Source organism: Erithacus rubecula (assembly GCF_903797595.1).
Source record: "Erithacus rubecula genome assembly, chromosome: 31".
Taxonomy (NCBI): domain Eukaryota; kingdom Metazoa; phylum Chordata; class Aves; order Passeriformes; family Muscicapidae; genus Erithacus; species Erithacus rubecula.
The window spans coordinates 121601-138278 of NC_136682.1; the positions used below are offsets into that span (position 1 = coordinate 121601).

General features: G+C 53.5%; 1 protein-coding gene across 1 annotated transcript in view; it reads left to right on the top strand.

Annotated features, from left to right (window-relative positions):
• Nucleotides 1-304: 304 nt before the first annotated feature.
• Nucleotides 305-16678, top strand: part of HDAC7 (histone deacetylase 7) — a 57932-nt gene continuing 41558 nt past the window's right edge. Inside the window, exon 1 of the mRNA XM_079329274.1 lies at nucleotides 305-473. Coding sequence (XP_079185400.1) covers nucleotides 455-473 — 19 coding nt within the window. The 5' untranslated portion in view covers nucleotides 305-454. The remainder of the gene's footprint in view (nucleotides 474-16678) is intronic.

The window sequence follows — 16678 nt, forward strand, 5'->3', positions numbered from 1 at the left end:
AAAAAGAAAAAAAAAAAAGTGTTTGAGCCTGACGGACGACTTCCACTGGCACTCACATTGTGTTTGGGAGTGAGGGGCTGGGTGGGGGGAGGGCTCCGCTGCCAACGGAGGGACCCAGGGCAGCTGAATTCGCTTTTCTTCTGCAATTTTTTTTGTTTGTTGTTTTTTGGGGGTTTGGGAGTTTTATTTCTCCCTCTGTGTTCCCAGGGCATGGTTGGCTTTCTAGGTTTGATAAAGCATTTCCTTCCATTGTCATTCTATACAGCCTCTGGGACCTGCGCTGGTCCCTCCCCTTTGCCGTCCTCTCTCTCTCTCTCTCTCTCTCTCTCTCTCTCTCTCTCCCTCCCTCTCCTCCTGAACTTTAGTGAATCTTGAGATATAAAGAAAGCAGCTGCCTCCCTTAAGCAGAGCTTGAACAATGAGACCTCGTCTCCAAGGGCTTTAATTCCTCTGGATGCAAGGACAAAGCCAGGGTGAGTAGCCAGGTCCCCGGTGTCCGCTCCCGCAGCTCCGGCTCCTCTCGCTGTCCCCGGCTCCGGAGGGATCAGGTAGCTCAGGAGCCGATGCTGCGAGTGTGAAATCCCCAAGAACTCAGCCAGCACCTCCCGGGCAAGAGCTGGCATTGTCCCCACGGACGCTGTCCCCATGGATGCTGTCCCCAGCTTTGCCACCCGGCCGTGCCCCTGGATTTGGGTCACCAGGGGTAAAACCTGGCTCTGGGCAAGGTGGGAGGAATCCCGACCTCCAAAGCAAAGGAAAAGAAACATGATGCAATCAGGCGTGACTGAGCCGAGCTGCGGGAGGGGAAAATCGGGGGCTGCGCTCTCCAGGGATGCTGAAGTGGAATTTGGGAAGGTGCTGAAGGGAAAACACCTCGTGCGGGTGCTAAGGGTGCAGGAGGAGGGCAGGAGTCGCTGCGTGTGCCCTGGGGTCTGACTTTGCCCCGGGGATCTCTTTGCATCGTTTCACCCGCAAAAAAAAAAAAAAAAAAAAAAGCAGTAGGCGAAATCCGGGACAGTTCGGCAGGAGCTGGCTCGTGTTAATGAAGGGAATTCGGGACAAGTGATGAAGCTGCTGCTGGATGTGCCTCTCCCAGGACGGGATCCCTCTCTTCACTGTCCCAGAAAACTCGAACTGGTTCCCATGGGGGTCTGTATTGTGCTGGTTCATCACATAGTCCGAGTGGGATGAGCTCCAGGCTGAAAAGTGAATTTTGTGCAGCCAAATCCAGCCCAGATGTTGTTATCTCGTGGCTCCCCCCTCCTCTGAGTTTCTCCTCTTCATCCCGTGTGTCTCCAGCATCTGGTGGATGGGATAAAACATGATTCACAGGATCCTGGGCCTCGTAAACAGGGAATGATCAAACAGGGCCTAAAAGAACATTTTTATTGCTCATTAGGGCTTTGCTAACCCCGTCTGGGGCTCTGTGTTGGTTCAGGTGGCTGCTGGAGAGCGGCGTGTTCTTGTGGTGCAAATGTCAAAATTCTCCTGTGTTCTGCAGCACACAACTGCTCAAAACATGACTGGAAGTTCTCTGCAGAGCTCGTGGTTTGTGCAAAGTCCTTAGAGTGCCTGTGCAGTCTGTCATGGTGCAACTCAGAGTAGGTTTGATAGAGTTTTGAGTTTTGCTCTGCAATTTCTGCTCTAACTGGGACCAGTTCCTTCTGTCCCAGTGCAGCTGTGTTTGTTTGTATTGCTTGTTCTTGATCTCTACTAAATCCAGCTTTTTTGGGCAGCTCTCTGGTTTCTGGTGTTATGGGATTTAAGGTGAGTGTGGCAGGTTGACCTTAAATCCCATGGACTAAGCTGAAGGGCGTGGATAAAACTGTACTTTAAAGCAGGATGAGGTGGGTGAAAGGAGTGTGTCCAGGTTTAGGATCGACCAGAGCTCAGCTCCATGGCTGGAGGAACTCTCCAAAACTGTTGCGACTCGTGTCTCCAAAACTGAGGTGACCCATGTTAATATAAATGCAATATAAACCTTCAGATTTAATGAAGCTTTTCAGAATTCTGTTCAGAGGCAGAATTCTGTTCAAGGCAGAATTCTCTTCCCTCACTTTTCGGGAGGCAATGAGAACCTCACCACCAAATTCCCCCCACCTCTGTGCCCTGCTCCCCTCCAGGAGCTCATCCACGCTCCTGGCACTCACACAATGAGGCCAGCATTTCCGTATTAGCAATCATCTTTCCAGGAATGCTGCATGGATTTTCCAGCCAGGGGTAGAACACCATCAGCCACACTTGGATTCACCAGGCCAGGGCTGAGGTGCTGCAGAAGGACTATATGAGGTTTGGGGAGCCTCAGATGAGGGTTCAGGGGGCAAATACCCCCAGAGACCATTCCTGCACAGCACCTCTGAGTTCCAACAATGTCCTGGTACTGCCAGGACCTTGGGTGCTGTCCCTGCTGGGCTCCCCATGCCTGGGAACACTCAGGGTCCCACCTTGGGGAGACTCTTGAAGGACAAAAAGGATTTTGTCACTAATTTTTGTGGCTTTTTGGCCACATTCCCATGGTGAAGCTGAGCTTGGGGTTGTCACATGTGGATGGGAAATGGGGACAAGGCACCTGGAAATGGCCACTGGGAGTTGGTGGCACATTGGGGTTGATAGGAGGTGTCTGAGCACCCTCATGCTGCACAGGGATAGGAGGCAACAGCTGCCCAGCTGTGATATCAACAGCTGGACTCAGTCTTGGGGGCTTTTTCCAGCCTAAATCATTCCATGATTTAATTTCCACCTGCCCCTCCTGGGCAGACACAGGCACGCTTTGTGTTTGCATCATCAGGAAGATGCACTTTAAATAAAAATTAATTGGGCTGGGCTAATTCATCAGGAAGTTTACTTTCAAAGCAAATAAAACCAGAACACAGCCAGGAAACAGGTAAGATTATTTATTGCCTCAACAAACCAGGTGAGTGAGGCAACAAAAATTCTGTCTGAGCTCAGCCTTTGGTGGTGGCTGCACCTGATGGTTCTCAGATCAGCAGCAAACTGCTAAATAATGAGGTTTTGTGTGGTGGCCACACATTAAGACCCTTGTGGCCACAGGCATTCCCCCATTTTTGGGATTGGCTGTCCAAAGCTCTTGGTGATTCTGGAATTGTTATTCCCTCAGTCTGGACCTGGATCTGCTTTGCTGTTGTTTTGGCATCTTTTAAAAGTAAAACCCCCAGAGAAGAACTCCTTGTGCCTGTAAAAACCATCCTGGGATGAAGCTATGGCAGAGCCAGTGGGATTTGGGGGGGCTGCCCTTGCACCCCTGGATTGAGGGTGGAGCAGGAGGAGATGGAGCCTGGGGGTCACCAGGTGCAAAGATGCAAACACAGCCCCAGGACAAGCTTGGATTTCCCATTCCTTTCTTTTTGTGCTCATTTCCAGGCCAGTGGGGAGGAGGAGTTTTTCCAACCAGCCTGGATTTGGGAAAACCCAGAGCGCTGCAGGCGTGGGGAATGAGCAATGGTGGAGATCTGGGGATGGCTTGGGGGACCTGGGGATGGACAGATGGACATGGAGAGGGATGGACAGACAGAGGCATGAATGAATGGATGGATGGATCTATGGATGGATGGATGGATGGATCTATGGATGGATGGATGGATCTATGGATGGATTTATGGATGGATGGATGGATGGGTGGATGGATGGATGGATGGATGGATGGATGGATGGATGGATGGATGGATGGATGGATGGATGTGCTCCTTCCCCAAGCCCAAGAGCAGGACCCTCCTCCACACCCCTCAGAGCCACCACTGCCTGGTTCTGCCCGTTCGCTTGGGCACAGCGAGGGGCAGGGGCTGAAGGCCCTTCCCAAGGTTCCAAACCTCTTATTTTATTTTTGGCCACATTTCCCTGTGGCTGGAGCCGGCCCAGGCTGGAGCTGTTGAAGTTTTCGGTGCTTTGTTTGTTTAATTGAAGTGCTGTTTGTTTTTGATCACAGGCATGAGATAGGCGCTTCCTCTGCAGGCAGGAAGCAGTGATTTCCTGTTCTGTCCCCAGCCAACTCTCACTGTGCAGGAAATCTCGCTCTGCTGAGTGGCCACTTTTCATGCAGCATTTTTGGAAGGTTTTACGTGGCATTGTTTTGGGCTTTTTCTCTTTTTATTATTTTTTTTTCCCCTTTCAGCCATGAGCGGCGCTGGTGTTGGGTCCCTATGGGAAGGATGTGTGGAGAGCCTGGAGTCTGCACCCAGCAGGTTGGGGATGCTGTTTGACAAAACTTATTCTGTTTGGCTTCAGATCTTTTGGTTCTGTTGAGAGGTTGTTTGGTTCACCTTGAAGTGAACCTTTTTTGTTGGGTTTTTTGGGAGGAACACTGTAGGAAGGTGTGTTTGTCCCGGGTTGTCCAAACCTGATGTCACATGGAGAGCCAGGGCAGGACCTTAATCCACACCTGGGTCCCCTTGGCAGCTTTACCTCTGTGTCCTTGCTGTGCTGGAGAACCTTTAGGCAGAATTGGGGTTGTTCAATCCGGAGAAGAGAAAGTTCTGGGCTGACCTCATTGTGGCCTGAAGGAGCTGCAGGAAAGACAGAAGAGATCAGGACAAGGGACAATGGCTTTAAACTCCAGAGGGCAGGGTTAGAGGGGATTTTGGGAAGGAATCCTTCCCTGTGAGGGGTGGCACAGGCTGTCCTGGCACAGGGTGTGGGAGCCCCATCCCTGGGAGTGTCCAAGGCCAGGTTGGACCGGGCTTGGAGCAAGCTGGGATAGTGGAAGGTGTGGAACAGGATGGTTTTTAAGATTCCTCCAACCCATGTGCCCAGGTGAGTCCCACAAACCACCAGAGAGGAGTCAGGGATGGCGTTTGAGCTGTGTGGGTGTTTTAGGTTTTCCCACTGGATCCCAAACAGGTGGAGCCACGGCTCCGGCACGCGCAGATGTTGTTACAGGGATGTAACAGGGATGTTGTTACTTACGGATGCTGTTACTCAGGGGCGTAACAGGGATGTAAGGGAGATGTTGTTAGTCAGGGATTTTGTTACTCAGAGTTATAACAGGAATGTTGTTACTCAGCTTGTTCATCCTCCAGCAGCAAACTCAGCCAGGCTCTCACTCAGCATCCAGAGGTGAAGTGCTGCAATATCAGATGGCTCCAGCCACAGGAAGCCCAGACAATCGGACACTGCAGCATGTGGGAGCCCCAGGGCAGCAGATGTGACTACGAGCAGAAAGAACTTCCCTGCTCCAGGTTTGAATAACCTGGCTGCTCTAAAAGAGCTCCCCGGTGGGGTTTGTGATAGGAAGAAGCAGCGGCTTCAGGAGCAAAGCAGGGAGGGGAATGGGTGAGCAGAGCTGCTCAGAGCCTCCAAAATCCTGAAAATGGCCCTGAATGGAGAGGGATGGGCAGGAGGGGATGGAAAGGGGAGGGGACAGGCAGGAGAAGGGATGGGGTGGGAAAGGAGATGGGCAGGAGAGGACAGTCAGGAGAGATATTCAGAGGTTTTAGCCAGAGTTGTGCAAGAGCAGCTGGCCAGGCGCTTGTGGCTGCAGGGGGATGAGAGGGCTGGGGATGCACAGAGGGAGGGCTGGGAGCTGCAGGGGGAGGGAGAGGCCAGGACGCTCTCGTCTGCAGCTGCTCCAGCCACAATTTGTGCTCATAACCATCCAAGGAAAACTTTGTTTGGGCTGCTCTCATGCAGCCCCAGCCCCGTGCAAGCCCATCCCCTCATCCCCCTCTCCTGCCCTATTCCTGGAGAGCTCTCTGCTCCCCCGGCCCCTCCGGATCACTGCACCGCTGACATCACCGCCGGTTGCCATGGAAAAGCCAGGTTGTCCAAAACACGACCCCTTGGCCTCATCCCATGTGTGTGAGGAAATGAAGGTTTTATTGCACATCTCTAAATGGAGCAGAAACAGCCAGAGCAGGAACTCCAGAACCCCCCGGGCACAGCTGCCTGGTCTGGGACTCCCTGCTGGGGAAACTGGGGCCTTCTTTGGGCTTACGAGGCTGATTTGTGTATTTTATTATTATACAATAATATAATATTATTACTATATTAATAATAGAATAGATTTCTGAGTTATTTCTGGTCTCTGAGCTTTCTGTTCGGAGAACACCCTGAGGAGAGGCAACCTCTTCCTTTAAATTCCTCCCTGTGAGGGTGGAGAGACCCTGGCACAGTTTTCCAGAGAAGCTGTGGCTGCTTCTGGATCCCTGGAAGTGCCCAAGGCCAGGCTGGATGGGATTTGGAGCAGCCTGGGACAGTGCAAGTGTCCCTGTCGTGGCAAGGGTGAAATGGAAGCTTTGAGGTCTCTTCCAACACACGCTGTGACTTTATGACCTGAAGCATTTTGGGGAGAGGCAGAGAAGCTGTGAGAGGCAGAAAATGGGAGGAAAAGATCGCCAGGTTGTGCCTGGGAGAACCAAACTCTGCTACCACCTGAGCTGGGCTCACACTGCCTTTGGAGGGACCGTGGCATGCAGGGACAGAGACTTTCCTAAAGCTGGAAAAAGCTGTCCCAGAAGTGATGGAACCAAAGGCCTCACAGATGGTTTCGGGAAGGAAATCTCAGGAGTTGTCCCCTGGCAGGAATGGGACTCTGCTCTTCGAGGCAGCCTTTGTTTGGCTAGGGTCAGATTTGGGGGTTGTGCTGGGAAATGGAAATTTGGTTTTGCACACCCCATGTGCTGCACAATGCTGGGTATGGCCAGTGTCTGCAGGGCTTGTTCTGTTCTGGTTTTGGCTGAAAATTTGGCAGTGCCACAGCTGGATCACCCTGGTAAGAGGCACCAGGAGCCAACTTGGGGCTGGCAGTGCCACCCTCTTGTCCCCACGGTGCCAACCAACCCCACTGCAGCCCCCCCTTTTTGCATTGGGTGTTTTGGGGTTAAAAATAGACTCCAGATTTCAGTTGGTGCAGGCGGAGACAGGGAGCAGGAGCTGTTTATCAGTGCCAGGGTTTCCCCTGAGCCGCTGAAATGAGTCAGATAAGAGATGGGCACAACGTGCACGTCCCCCCTGCACTGCTGCTGGGGCTGCTGCTCCTTCCCACAGCTTTTGGGGTGTCCTGGGAGACAAAGACCCTGTGGATGCTCCTTGGAACTCCTGTTCCCACCAGATCTGGGTTCTTTGCAGCATCCTACCCTCAGTCCCTTTTGGAAATATTAATCCAGAGAATGGAACCATGGAATGGTTTGGGTTTGAAGGGACCTTAAAGCTCATCCTGTCCCAGACACAGAACCGTAGGATGATTTGGTTTGAAGGAACCTTAAAGCTCATCCTGTCCCGGACACAGAACCGTGGGATGATTTGGTTTGAAGGGACCTTAAAGCTCATCCCGTGCACATCTCTTTCCACCATTCCAGGTTGCTCCAAGCCCTGGGCTGGAGCTTTCTGATGCTCCAGAGCCCTTTCCTCATATTCAAAAGCAGCAGCTGGGGCCTCAAAATCAGCCAAATCTCATCTTTCAAAGGGGGTGGCACAGCCTGGCAAAGGAGGAGCTGCAGGAACCAAAGCCTGACATCCCCTGGGCAGCACCCTGAGCTCCCCAGGTGGGTCAGTGCCAGGGGCAGGGCAGGGTTGGGCACTGCCAGTGCACCCAGGACATTTTTTCCCTCTGAACCCCTGTCTCTGCTCAGCAGCAGCAGCAGCAGTTTCCTGTTTGACTCACACCTGACACGAGCCGGGGCCCCTCTGGAGCTCGGAGCTGCTGAATGGGGCTGTTTACAATTAGAGAACGTGGGATTCCCAGAAAGAGGCTCAGACCGGACGTCCTGAAGCGAAATACCCCGGGCGTCACCAGCTAAAAATAACCAGAACAGCCACCAAACAAACACCAGGGCAGCTCAGACCCTGTGGCACAGCACCCAAATTCCAGCTTTCCATCCTCCCTCCCCCTGGGCTTTTTTTGGCAAAACTTGGTCCTCCGCATGCTGGTGGCAGTGATTTCTCCTGGTTTCTGTTTTATTTATGGGATTTGGGGGAGTAAGACAAGGGTTAAAATGTGAATAATCTGAGTTTCAGCCAGAAGTGGCTGCTGGGAATTAGTTGAGCTCATGGAAGGGCTGGGTGTGGGGGGGGAGTGAGGCAGGAGCACCTGCTCGGGGCTGGGGACTTTGCTGGGCAGCCCTGGGCATGCAGCTGGTGTCCAGTGGCCACATGAGGTCATGGCCAGCACCAGGGAGGCTGAACAGTTCAGAGGCTGAAATTTTCCAGGACCTGAATCAGAGCTGGATAAGGGGAAGGTGTTAAATTCAGAGAATTACAGAATAGAATGATTTGGGTTGAGGCAGGACCTTAAAACTTCCCCAGGTTTAAGGACCCCTTCCCCTGTCCCAGGCTGCTCCAGCCTGGCCTTGGGCACTTCCAGGGATCCAGGGGCACCCACAGCATCTCATGTGGAGGAATTCCCTCCAAATACCAAACCCAAACTCCCCCTGTTCCAGTTTGGTCCTTGAAACAGGGCTCAGAAAGGCACTGAGCTCATCCTGAGCTGAGCTTTGCCCAAAGTTGGGCCCTGCTGCTTTTGTGCCTCTCCCCAGTGCTCGTGGGCTGGACAAAGAGACAAAAGATGCGTGAGAGCAAAAGGGCAGAGGAAGGATCCTGCAGAGGCAGCCCTGCTGCCCAGTGACCCCTTCCTAACAGAGATTTCGGAAGGCATGAGCTCCCGTTAAGGCACTTATGCAATAGGTTGTTACCAGAGGAAGTTTCTCTTTAACCCCAGGCAGTTGGTGGTTGATTTATGTCCTGCAGCTTTAGATTTTCTAGGTTGCAGTGGTGTTGCATAAGAAGATAATTTGACTCTACATTTCTTAAAACTATTTTTTCTTCTGTTGGGGATTGCCTCTTTTGTCTGCCTCTTGTGTACCTGGAGATGCAAAACAAAGGAAATTTTACGGCTTAGATTGTAAGTGAACCCCTGAGTTTTCTCAGAGGCAGGGCTGCATTTGGACCCAACTCCTTGGGTGTCCTTGGACACTTTTCCTTGTGATTTTACCCCCATAATAAGAGCAGCTCCATCTCTGTTTGTGCCTTTAATTTCTCCTGTTCTGTTGCAGCCAGTGAGTTTTGCTCTCCAGCAATAAACACAGCAGTGGGGAATACTCCAGCTATGGGATGCAGGGATGGACTGCTGGGGACAATTTGGCACCAATATTTTTCCTCAGTTCGTGTAGAGATCAGTCCTGGACTTAATGACCAAGCTCAGGTCCTTCCTAGGGATGAGCTGTCCTCAAGTGGGACTCAATTCTCCTCATGGCAGGGGGGAGAGATGAGTCTTGTGCCTTATGGCAGCTTCATTTGGGCTCTCTCCTGATTTGCCATTTGCCTTTAACCTGAACTAAAAGTTATTTGAACTTAGAACACGCATTAGTGTTTGTGAACAGAAGGACAATTACAGGGAGAAAAGCAGTTTCCAGCAGCGTGGTGGGGACAGACACGGCGCTGTTGTCTGAGCGACAACAGAAATACCAGTCCAGGTTTCCCTGGGACAATTCCTGCTCTTTTCCAGCCTCTCCTGGTGCCCTTCAGGTGCCTCGTCCTTGCAGAACTGGGGGAACAGTGACCCCTTTCTCCTTCCACCTCTCAGGAATCAGAACCATTCCTGGTGTCTGTGGGAAATCTGAGCTGAACTTCTCCAACTGAGGGATTTTTCCCTTCCTGGGTGAGTGTGGGTGGCTCCAAAGCTGCTCCAATTTTAGCCTCCCTGCACCACCCAGATGTTAAACTGGGCATTTTCTGCATCTGCTCCCGGGATTTTCATTGTCCTGGAATCCCCGGGTGGCCAATTTTGCCAGCAGGAATTTTCATGGAAACAACTCAGGGTTTTTTTTTTTCAGTGGCAGCTCCAAGTGTTTGCAAAAGGCTGGTAGAGCTCGTGGCAGCTTCGTTTTATTTTGAAACCAGCCAGTCCCCAGCTGGGTGTGAGAGTAAAACAAAAGGATGGGAGATAAAGCCGGAGGTGCAGCGAGCGGGGCCCGTCATTCTGAAACCGGGCATGGAAACTGTGCCGGGGAGAAAAGCTCGAGAGCTGGGCTGGGGCTGCTGGGCTCAGAGCGGGGCTGGGGCTGCTCAGAGCGGGGCTCAGAGCGGGGCTGGGGCTGCTCAGAGCTCGGCTCAGAGTGGGGCTGGGGCTGCCGGGCTCAGAGCGGGGCTGGGGCTGCTCAAAGTGGGGCTCAGAGCGGGGCTGGGGCTGCTCAGAGCTCGGCTCAGAGTGGGGCTGGGGCTGCCGGGCTCAGAGCGGGGCTGGGGCTGCTCAAAGTGGGGCTCAGAGCGGGGCTGGGGCTGCTCAGAGCTCGGCTCAGAGCGGGGCTGGGGCTGCTCAGAGCGGGGCTCAGAGCGGGGCTGGGGCTGCCGGGCTCAGAGCGGGGCTGGGGCTGCTCAAAGTGGGGCTCAGAGCGGAGCTGGGGCTGCTCAGAGCGGGGCTCAGAGCGGGGCTGGGGCTGCCGGGCTCAGAGCGGGGCTGGGGCTGCTCAAAGTGGGGCTCAGAGCGGGGCTGGGGCTGCTCAGAGCGGGGCTCAGAGCGGGGCTGGGGCTGCTCAGAGCTCGGCTCAGCGCGGGGCTGGGGCTGCTCAGCTCGGCTCAGAGCGGGGCTGGGGCTGCTCAGAGCTCGGCTCAGAGCTCGGCTCTGCCGGGGCAGCGTCACGGGCAGGACGTGAGGACAGCAAGCGGAGCCTCGAGGGCAGCGCTGCCTGCGACCCATGAGCGGCAACAACAGAGGTACAGACAGAGCCCTGAGCTGTGCAGCTCCCCCAGTCCCACCCAGATTTTGTGTTCAGTTATCTCTGAGGTGTCCTGTCCAGCTTCTTTCATCCCACCTAAATTTTGTGTTCAGATGTTTCTGGGGTGTCCTGTGCAGCTCGCCCAATCCCACCCAAATTTTGTGTTCTGGGGCGTCCTGTGCAGCTCCTCTCATTCCACTCAAATTTTTTGTTCAAGTATTTCTGGGGTGTCCTGTCCAGGCTCCCTTCATCCAATCCATCTCCTGTGTTCAGATGTCTTTGGGGTGTCCTGTCCAACTCCCTCGGTCCCACCCAAATTTTGTGTTCCGATCTCTCTCTCTTTATCCTCTGCTCCCTGCTGAGCATCTCTGCCCTCTTGCTCTCCGTCACTGTGAGGGAATTTGGGATCTCCAGGCCTGAGCTGCTCTGGAGGCTGAGGAGAGGTGGATGTGGATGTGGAGGGAACTGAGTGCTTTGTTCAAGAGGAGGCCCTGATGGGTTTTTGGGGTGCTGTCCACTCCCTTTGCTGCCTCAGGGCCTGGCTGGTGTTTGCCAGGGGACACGAGCACTGTGCCTGTGGCCCTCACACCATCCCAGAGCACGCAGGGATTTAGGAACCTTCATCCTCAGAGGGTTTGGGCTGGAAAGAACCAAAAATCCCCCAGTTCCACCCCTGCCATGGACCCGTCTGTGCCTGGTTTGTGCCTGGGGGCTCCTGCCTGCCCAGCCCAATGTCCCCTCTCAATGGTTTATGCACCAGAGGCAGCTCTGATGGGCAGTGAAGGGTTGGATGCAGAGATTTGGGTGACACCAGCCACAAAAGGGATGGGTGACAGAGCAGTTGCTCATTGTCACCCTCATTTTGTCACCACCCAGCTCATGACAGTCCTCACCCAACTCCCCTCACTCTGGGGACCCCCTGGAGCAGGGACGGGGGGGGAATCTCCGCTTCCTTCATCCCACAGCTGGTGATTCCAGCTTTTTTCCCTTCTCTTGCCACCCCCTGGCACCTTCTGGCTCTCTCTCTGTGGATGGGAAATTGCACCAAGACAGAGAAGTGCAGCCCACACCGCCACGGCTCGGGGAGGGACACTGTGATGGAAGAATTGAGTTTTGTCCTATCTCAAAAGTGCTGAAATTGGTGAAAATGCTGCCACACCCCCTCCTGGGAATTTCCAGCTAAACCCAACTGGTTTTGGTTCTCTGGGCTATCAAAAAAGCTGAGCTCAGGCTGGGGGGGATCTGGCTCAGAAACCAGGACAAGAACTGGAGGATTTGGCGCTGTTGAAGTGTCAGAGCTGAATCCCGTGACCTGCAGAGCTCTGATTACAGATTTGGAGTTTTGTGGTGTTGATTCGGCAGCACAGCTCTGTTTGCAACACCTCATCCCCTGGTTTGAGGGATGGAGAGGGAAAGGGAGGAGAGGGAAGGACACAGCACAAGGACAGAGCCTGTCCTGGGATTCTCAGGGGGAGAAAGGGGAGGCACTTCACAAAATGTGACAGGAAAACTTTCAATCCCAGACTGACAAAACACCTCCAGAGCTGTTCTCAACAGCTGGGAACAGGATGGGAACCTGGTGATGGCCAGCAATTAGTACAAATTAGGGTCAATCACAACTGTTTGGCATGAGCAGATGAGGTGTAGCCGAATTTCTCCTCTTTCATCCCCTTCTTCCTCCCGTTTCAAAGTGCAGGAGAGGCAGCAGGGATGGGAGGAAGACTGGAGGTGGCCAGGGAGGTGGTGTCACCCCCGGGGGGGTGACAGCCTCTGATGCCAGCACACCCAGCAGTGCCCAGAGTGTGCTAGATGTTTTTGTTCCTTCTCCTGGTGTTTAGAAAAAGAGTTTTCCTGGTTATTCTTCCCTTCTCTGGCTACAAATCCTCTGGGTTTTAAACAAAGGGAATTAATTCCCAGTGACTTTTGCAACGCTTTCCAGTGAAGCTGTTTGGTCTGAGCTTCTCTAAAGAAAAAGGTGAGGAAGAGGAGGGAGTGGTCGATGTGCAGGTGTAATGGATTTCCCTGGCTTTGCCATGTGGAAGCTGCTTTTAGATAATATTAAAAAGGCAGAAATCTATAAAAAACTGATAAAATCCCTGTCCAGCCTGGTCTTGGACACTTCTAGGGATCCAGGGGCAGCCACAGCTCCTCTGGGCACCCTATGCAAGGCTTCACCATCCTCACAGGGAGGAATTTCTCACAAATAACCCATCTAAATCTTCGTTTGTGAATTTATTCCGCCTGTCCTGTCACTCCCTGCCCTTAGGAAAAGCCTCTCCTTGGGCTCTGCCTTGCTGAGGGTGCAGAGAGTTTTTCTCTGGTTTTTTTCTGTGCCTGAAAACCCCGTCGGGGATGCCTTGGGGTGGGTTTCGTACCCCGAATATCGGGGAGATCTTTATTAATGGTTCATTAAAAGCCACCGAGTCCCGGCTGGGGCCGGGAGAGGGCGCGGGGCCACCCGGGCTTGCTGCAGAAACTTTGAGTCACTCGCTGGGTGTTTCGGAGCGAAATTCGGAGCCGCCGCGGCCCCTTCCCGGCCCATTGTTGTGGTTTGACAATCACATTTTCCTGTTTTTAAAGCAAATGTTTTTCTCTCCTCTGGGGACGTAACTGAAGCCCCGCGAGCGCAGCGGGGGAAGGTGCTCGGGGGGCTCCGGAGCTGAGAGACCCCGGGGGGCTCCGGACATGGGGAGATCCTGGGGGACTCTGGATCTTGGGAAATCCCGGGGGGGCCTCCGGAACCTGAGAGATCTCGGGGGGCTCCAGACCCAGGACGAGCCCCTCCCCCTTCCCTTTCATCCCTTTTCTCTTTGCGCAACGGTGGCAGCAGGAGCATGAAGGAGGCAGAAGTGTGTTTATTTTTATTTTTATCTTTTTACTCTTTTTTGGTTTTGGTGTTGTTTTTTTTTTTTAAGTCCATGGTTCCTCTTTGCTGCGCTGCGGTTTCACGCCCGGCAGCAGGACACGGGGGTATTTTTGTAGGTCTTATTCAAGGAGTATCTATTTAAAATAAACTCTTGAGTCGCTGAGCACGTTACCCCTCAGTTCAAAGCAGAGGACAGGGCTGGTGGGGAAATGGGGTGGCTGGTGGCAGCCCCCAGAGCCACTTGGGCTGTCTGGGGGTGCTGAAGCCCCCACAGAAAGGTGGATCCACCATGATGTGGGCAGAGGTGGGGCAAAACAAGGAGAAAATCCATTTATTATTCAAGTTCCCGTGTGCAGAGTGTCTGCACGCTCCCAGATTTGCATTGAAATAGGAATCATTTGACTTTTACTGAATGGAAATCAAGAAGTTTTAATGCTGAGTGGCAGCTCTGCAGCCGTGCCTGGTGTTTCCAGACAAGATTCAGCCAGGGCTACAAACCACCAGGAGTGGGCTAATGCTTGTCCAGCATGGCCAGAACCTGCTCAGCTGCTCTGGCCCCTTTTCCTTCACTCAGAGCCCCTGGGATGTGACACAAACCCCTCGTTGCTCCCAGAGCTCAGTCCCTGTTTCCCAAGCATCATTGCCCAACCCAGGGCGTGAGCTGCTCCTCTCCTTTCCTACATCAGCAAATAAAAAAGGCACCAAACACTCTTGTGCCCCAATCAGCAGTTCGCCCACCTGCCTGCCAGGCCAGCCCATCCTGCTGTGCCTGGCAGGATCAGCAGCTCAGCCTCCAACCCTTGCGCATACCCCAAATTCTGTCCCCAGCAGGGATAAAATGGAAGGAAAAAGGAGAAAATCTGTGTGTGTTAATCCCTGCCTGAGCACCAGGTGGGCTCTGGGTAAACATCCAGGTGTTCTCCTGCCCACTGTGGAGATCCTGGGGCTCCAGGTGAGCCAGCCCCGTGCCAGGAGCTCTCTGGCTGCATCCCAAATTCCCAGCTCCAATAAGCTGGGTGGGCCTGGAACACTGCAAGAGCCGAGTCCCTCCTCACCTGGCACAGTCACCACCTGCAGGGCCTCTCCTGCTCCAGGTGCAGCAGGAAAGGGGAGCCTGGGGAGGGGATTGAGAAGGTTTGGAGCTCAGGGGGTGCCCGGGGGTCTCTGAGAGGTTCCTGGATGGGAAATGAATGTTGGGAGAGCTGCCAAGCACAGGGTGCCCCCCATGCCCACACATCCTGGTGTCTCCTGCCCTTTGGGAGGCCAGGCCAGCCCTGCAGACATCAGCAGCCTCATCCTTGTACTTTCCAGCTGTCTGTGTGACTCAGGAGCAGGGCTGGGAAGCAGCAAAGCACAGAAAAGTCTTTGCTGGGGTACTACCACCATTCCCCACCCATTTCCCCCCTCCCAGGCAGTTTGAGACCTTCTCCTGACTCTTGTCCCCCTCTCCTATCAGGGCTGAGCTCTTGGGGTGCTGTGGGAGCCTCCCCACTCACCCTGGGCAGGCTCTGGATGAGCCCAGGCAGCCTCGAGTGCTTTTGTCTCCTCCGCTGAGGTCTGAGAGTTGCACAACGTGTGGGGGTGAAGCTCATCCCTCTCCATGGATCCAAATAACCTCTCTCTTTCCCAACCAGCAGCAAATTCTGTAACATCCCCCTTGGCTGGCACAGCAGAGCCCGGCCTGGCTCAGCCACAGGAGGAGGGACTCAAGAGAGGGAAGCAGAGTCTCGTTTTCCAGGCTAAAAATACCGGCTGTGCTTCCAAAATAATCTTGGTTCAATGGCCTGTGTTGCTCCCCAGGGCTGCTGAAATTCCCCAGAAACTCAGCCTGAGCTCCTCACCCCGATGGAGGAAGGTCTCCTTCATCTCCTGTTTGCTGTTGGAGGCAGGTTTGGCTCTTCACATGCGTGTAATTTTTGAATGGGATTGTAACAGGAGGAGCCAGGCTTCTGCTCCCACTGCTTCTGTTTCAAAATGGCATTGGGAAAAATTCACAGATTTCCCAGTGGAATACAGAGACCAGGAAAACTCTGGTTTTCCAACCCATCTGAAATCCAAGCTGTTACTTTGTAGGAGAAAACCAGCAGATTCCTCCAGGATGTGCTGGGGTAGACCCCATGGGTTGTGCTGTGGTTTTTGACCCCTGTGCAGAGGCTTGGACTCAATGATCCCTGTGGATCCCTTCTCACTCAGGCTGTTCCACGATTCCATTCCATGATTCTGCACCAGAAATGTGCAGGAATTCCGGGTCAGGCTGAGCCCAGCTTGTCCTTCCTGATGAGTTTGAGCCCTTGGAATGATGGATTTAAGGGAATTCAGGGCAGTAAGTAGCAGGAAGAGCTCGATGGGGAGGATGAATCCCGTTCTCCAGCTGCTGTGCAGTGAAACCATAGACTAGTCCCCACCACTCTCACCTCTGCTTGGCTCCACTCAGTAAAATGCAAATTTATGCAGAGTGGGGCCCGTTGGGACTTAGCTGTGAAGTTATTGACTGTTCTCAGAATGAACTGTTAGTCACAAAAACCTTGTCAGGGCGATTTGGGTGTTGCTGGGGCTCTGAAGGGACCAGGGCTGAGACTTCAGTTCTGTTTTGCAAATCAGAGAGGCTTTAGGTGTAACCCTGGTAATTCATTATTATTAGAAACGCTCTGGACTGAACTGTCAGGTGCTGTTTGAGGGCTGTGCCTCTCCTCAGCTGAGGTTTTGCCAGGTTTCATTGTGGATCAATGAGAATTTGGAAATTAAAGGGAAGGAAAAGCTGATCTTGGAGTGGACAGACACAAATTAAAGAGAGAAAGAAAGCCCCAGAGGTGGGTGAGAGGCACCGTGAAACCTCCCAGCTTCAGGGGGTGCCCAGAATATCCGCTCTGTGAGCGGGGTTACGGATGTGCCGGCCCGTGAGCTCGGTGTGTAACTTCCCAGAGCTGTTTTGGTGACATAAAAGTGAGCAAAATAACTCAGCAAAAGCACATCCCTGCCCACCCGTGTTCCGGTGCTGTCTCATTGCACCCACTGACCCCAGAGGCTCCGGGGCTGCAGCTGAGCCGGGCTCCACACCCCGGGCCTTTGCTCTGGGTCTGAAATGATTTCTTCCTTGGAAAAGAGAAGCGCAATTCAGTGCTAGAATCCCCGCGTGCTTGGGATTTCC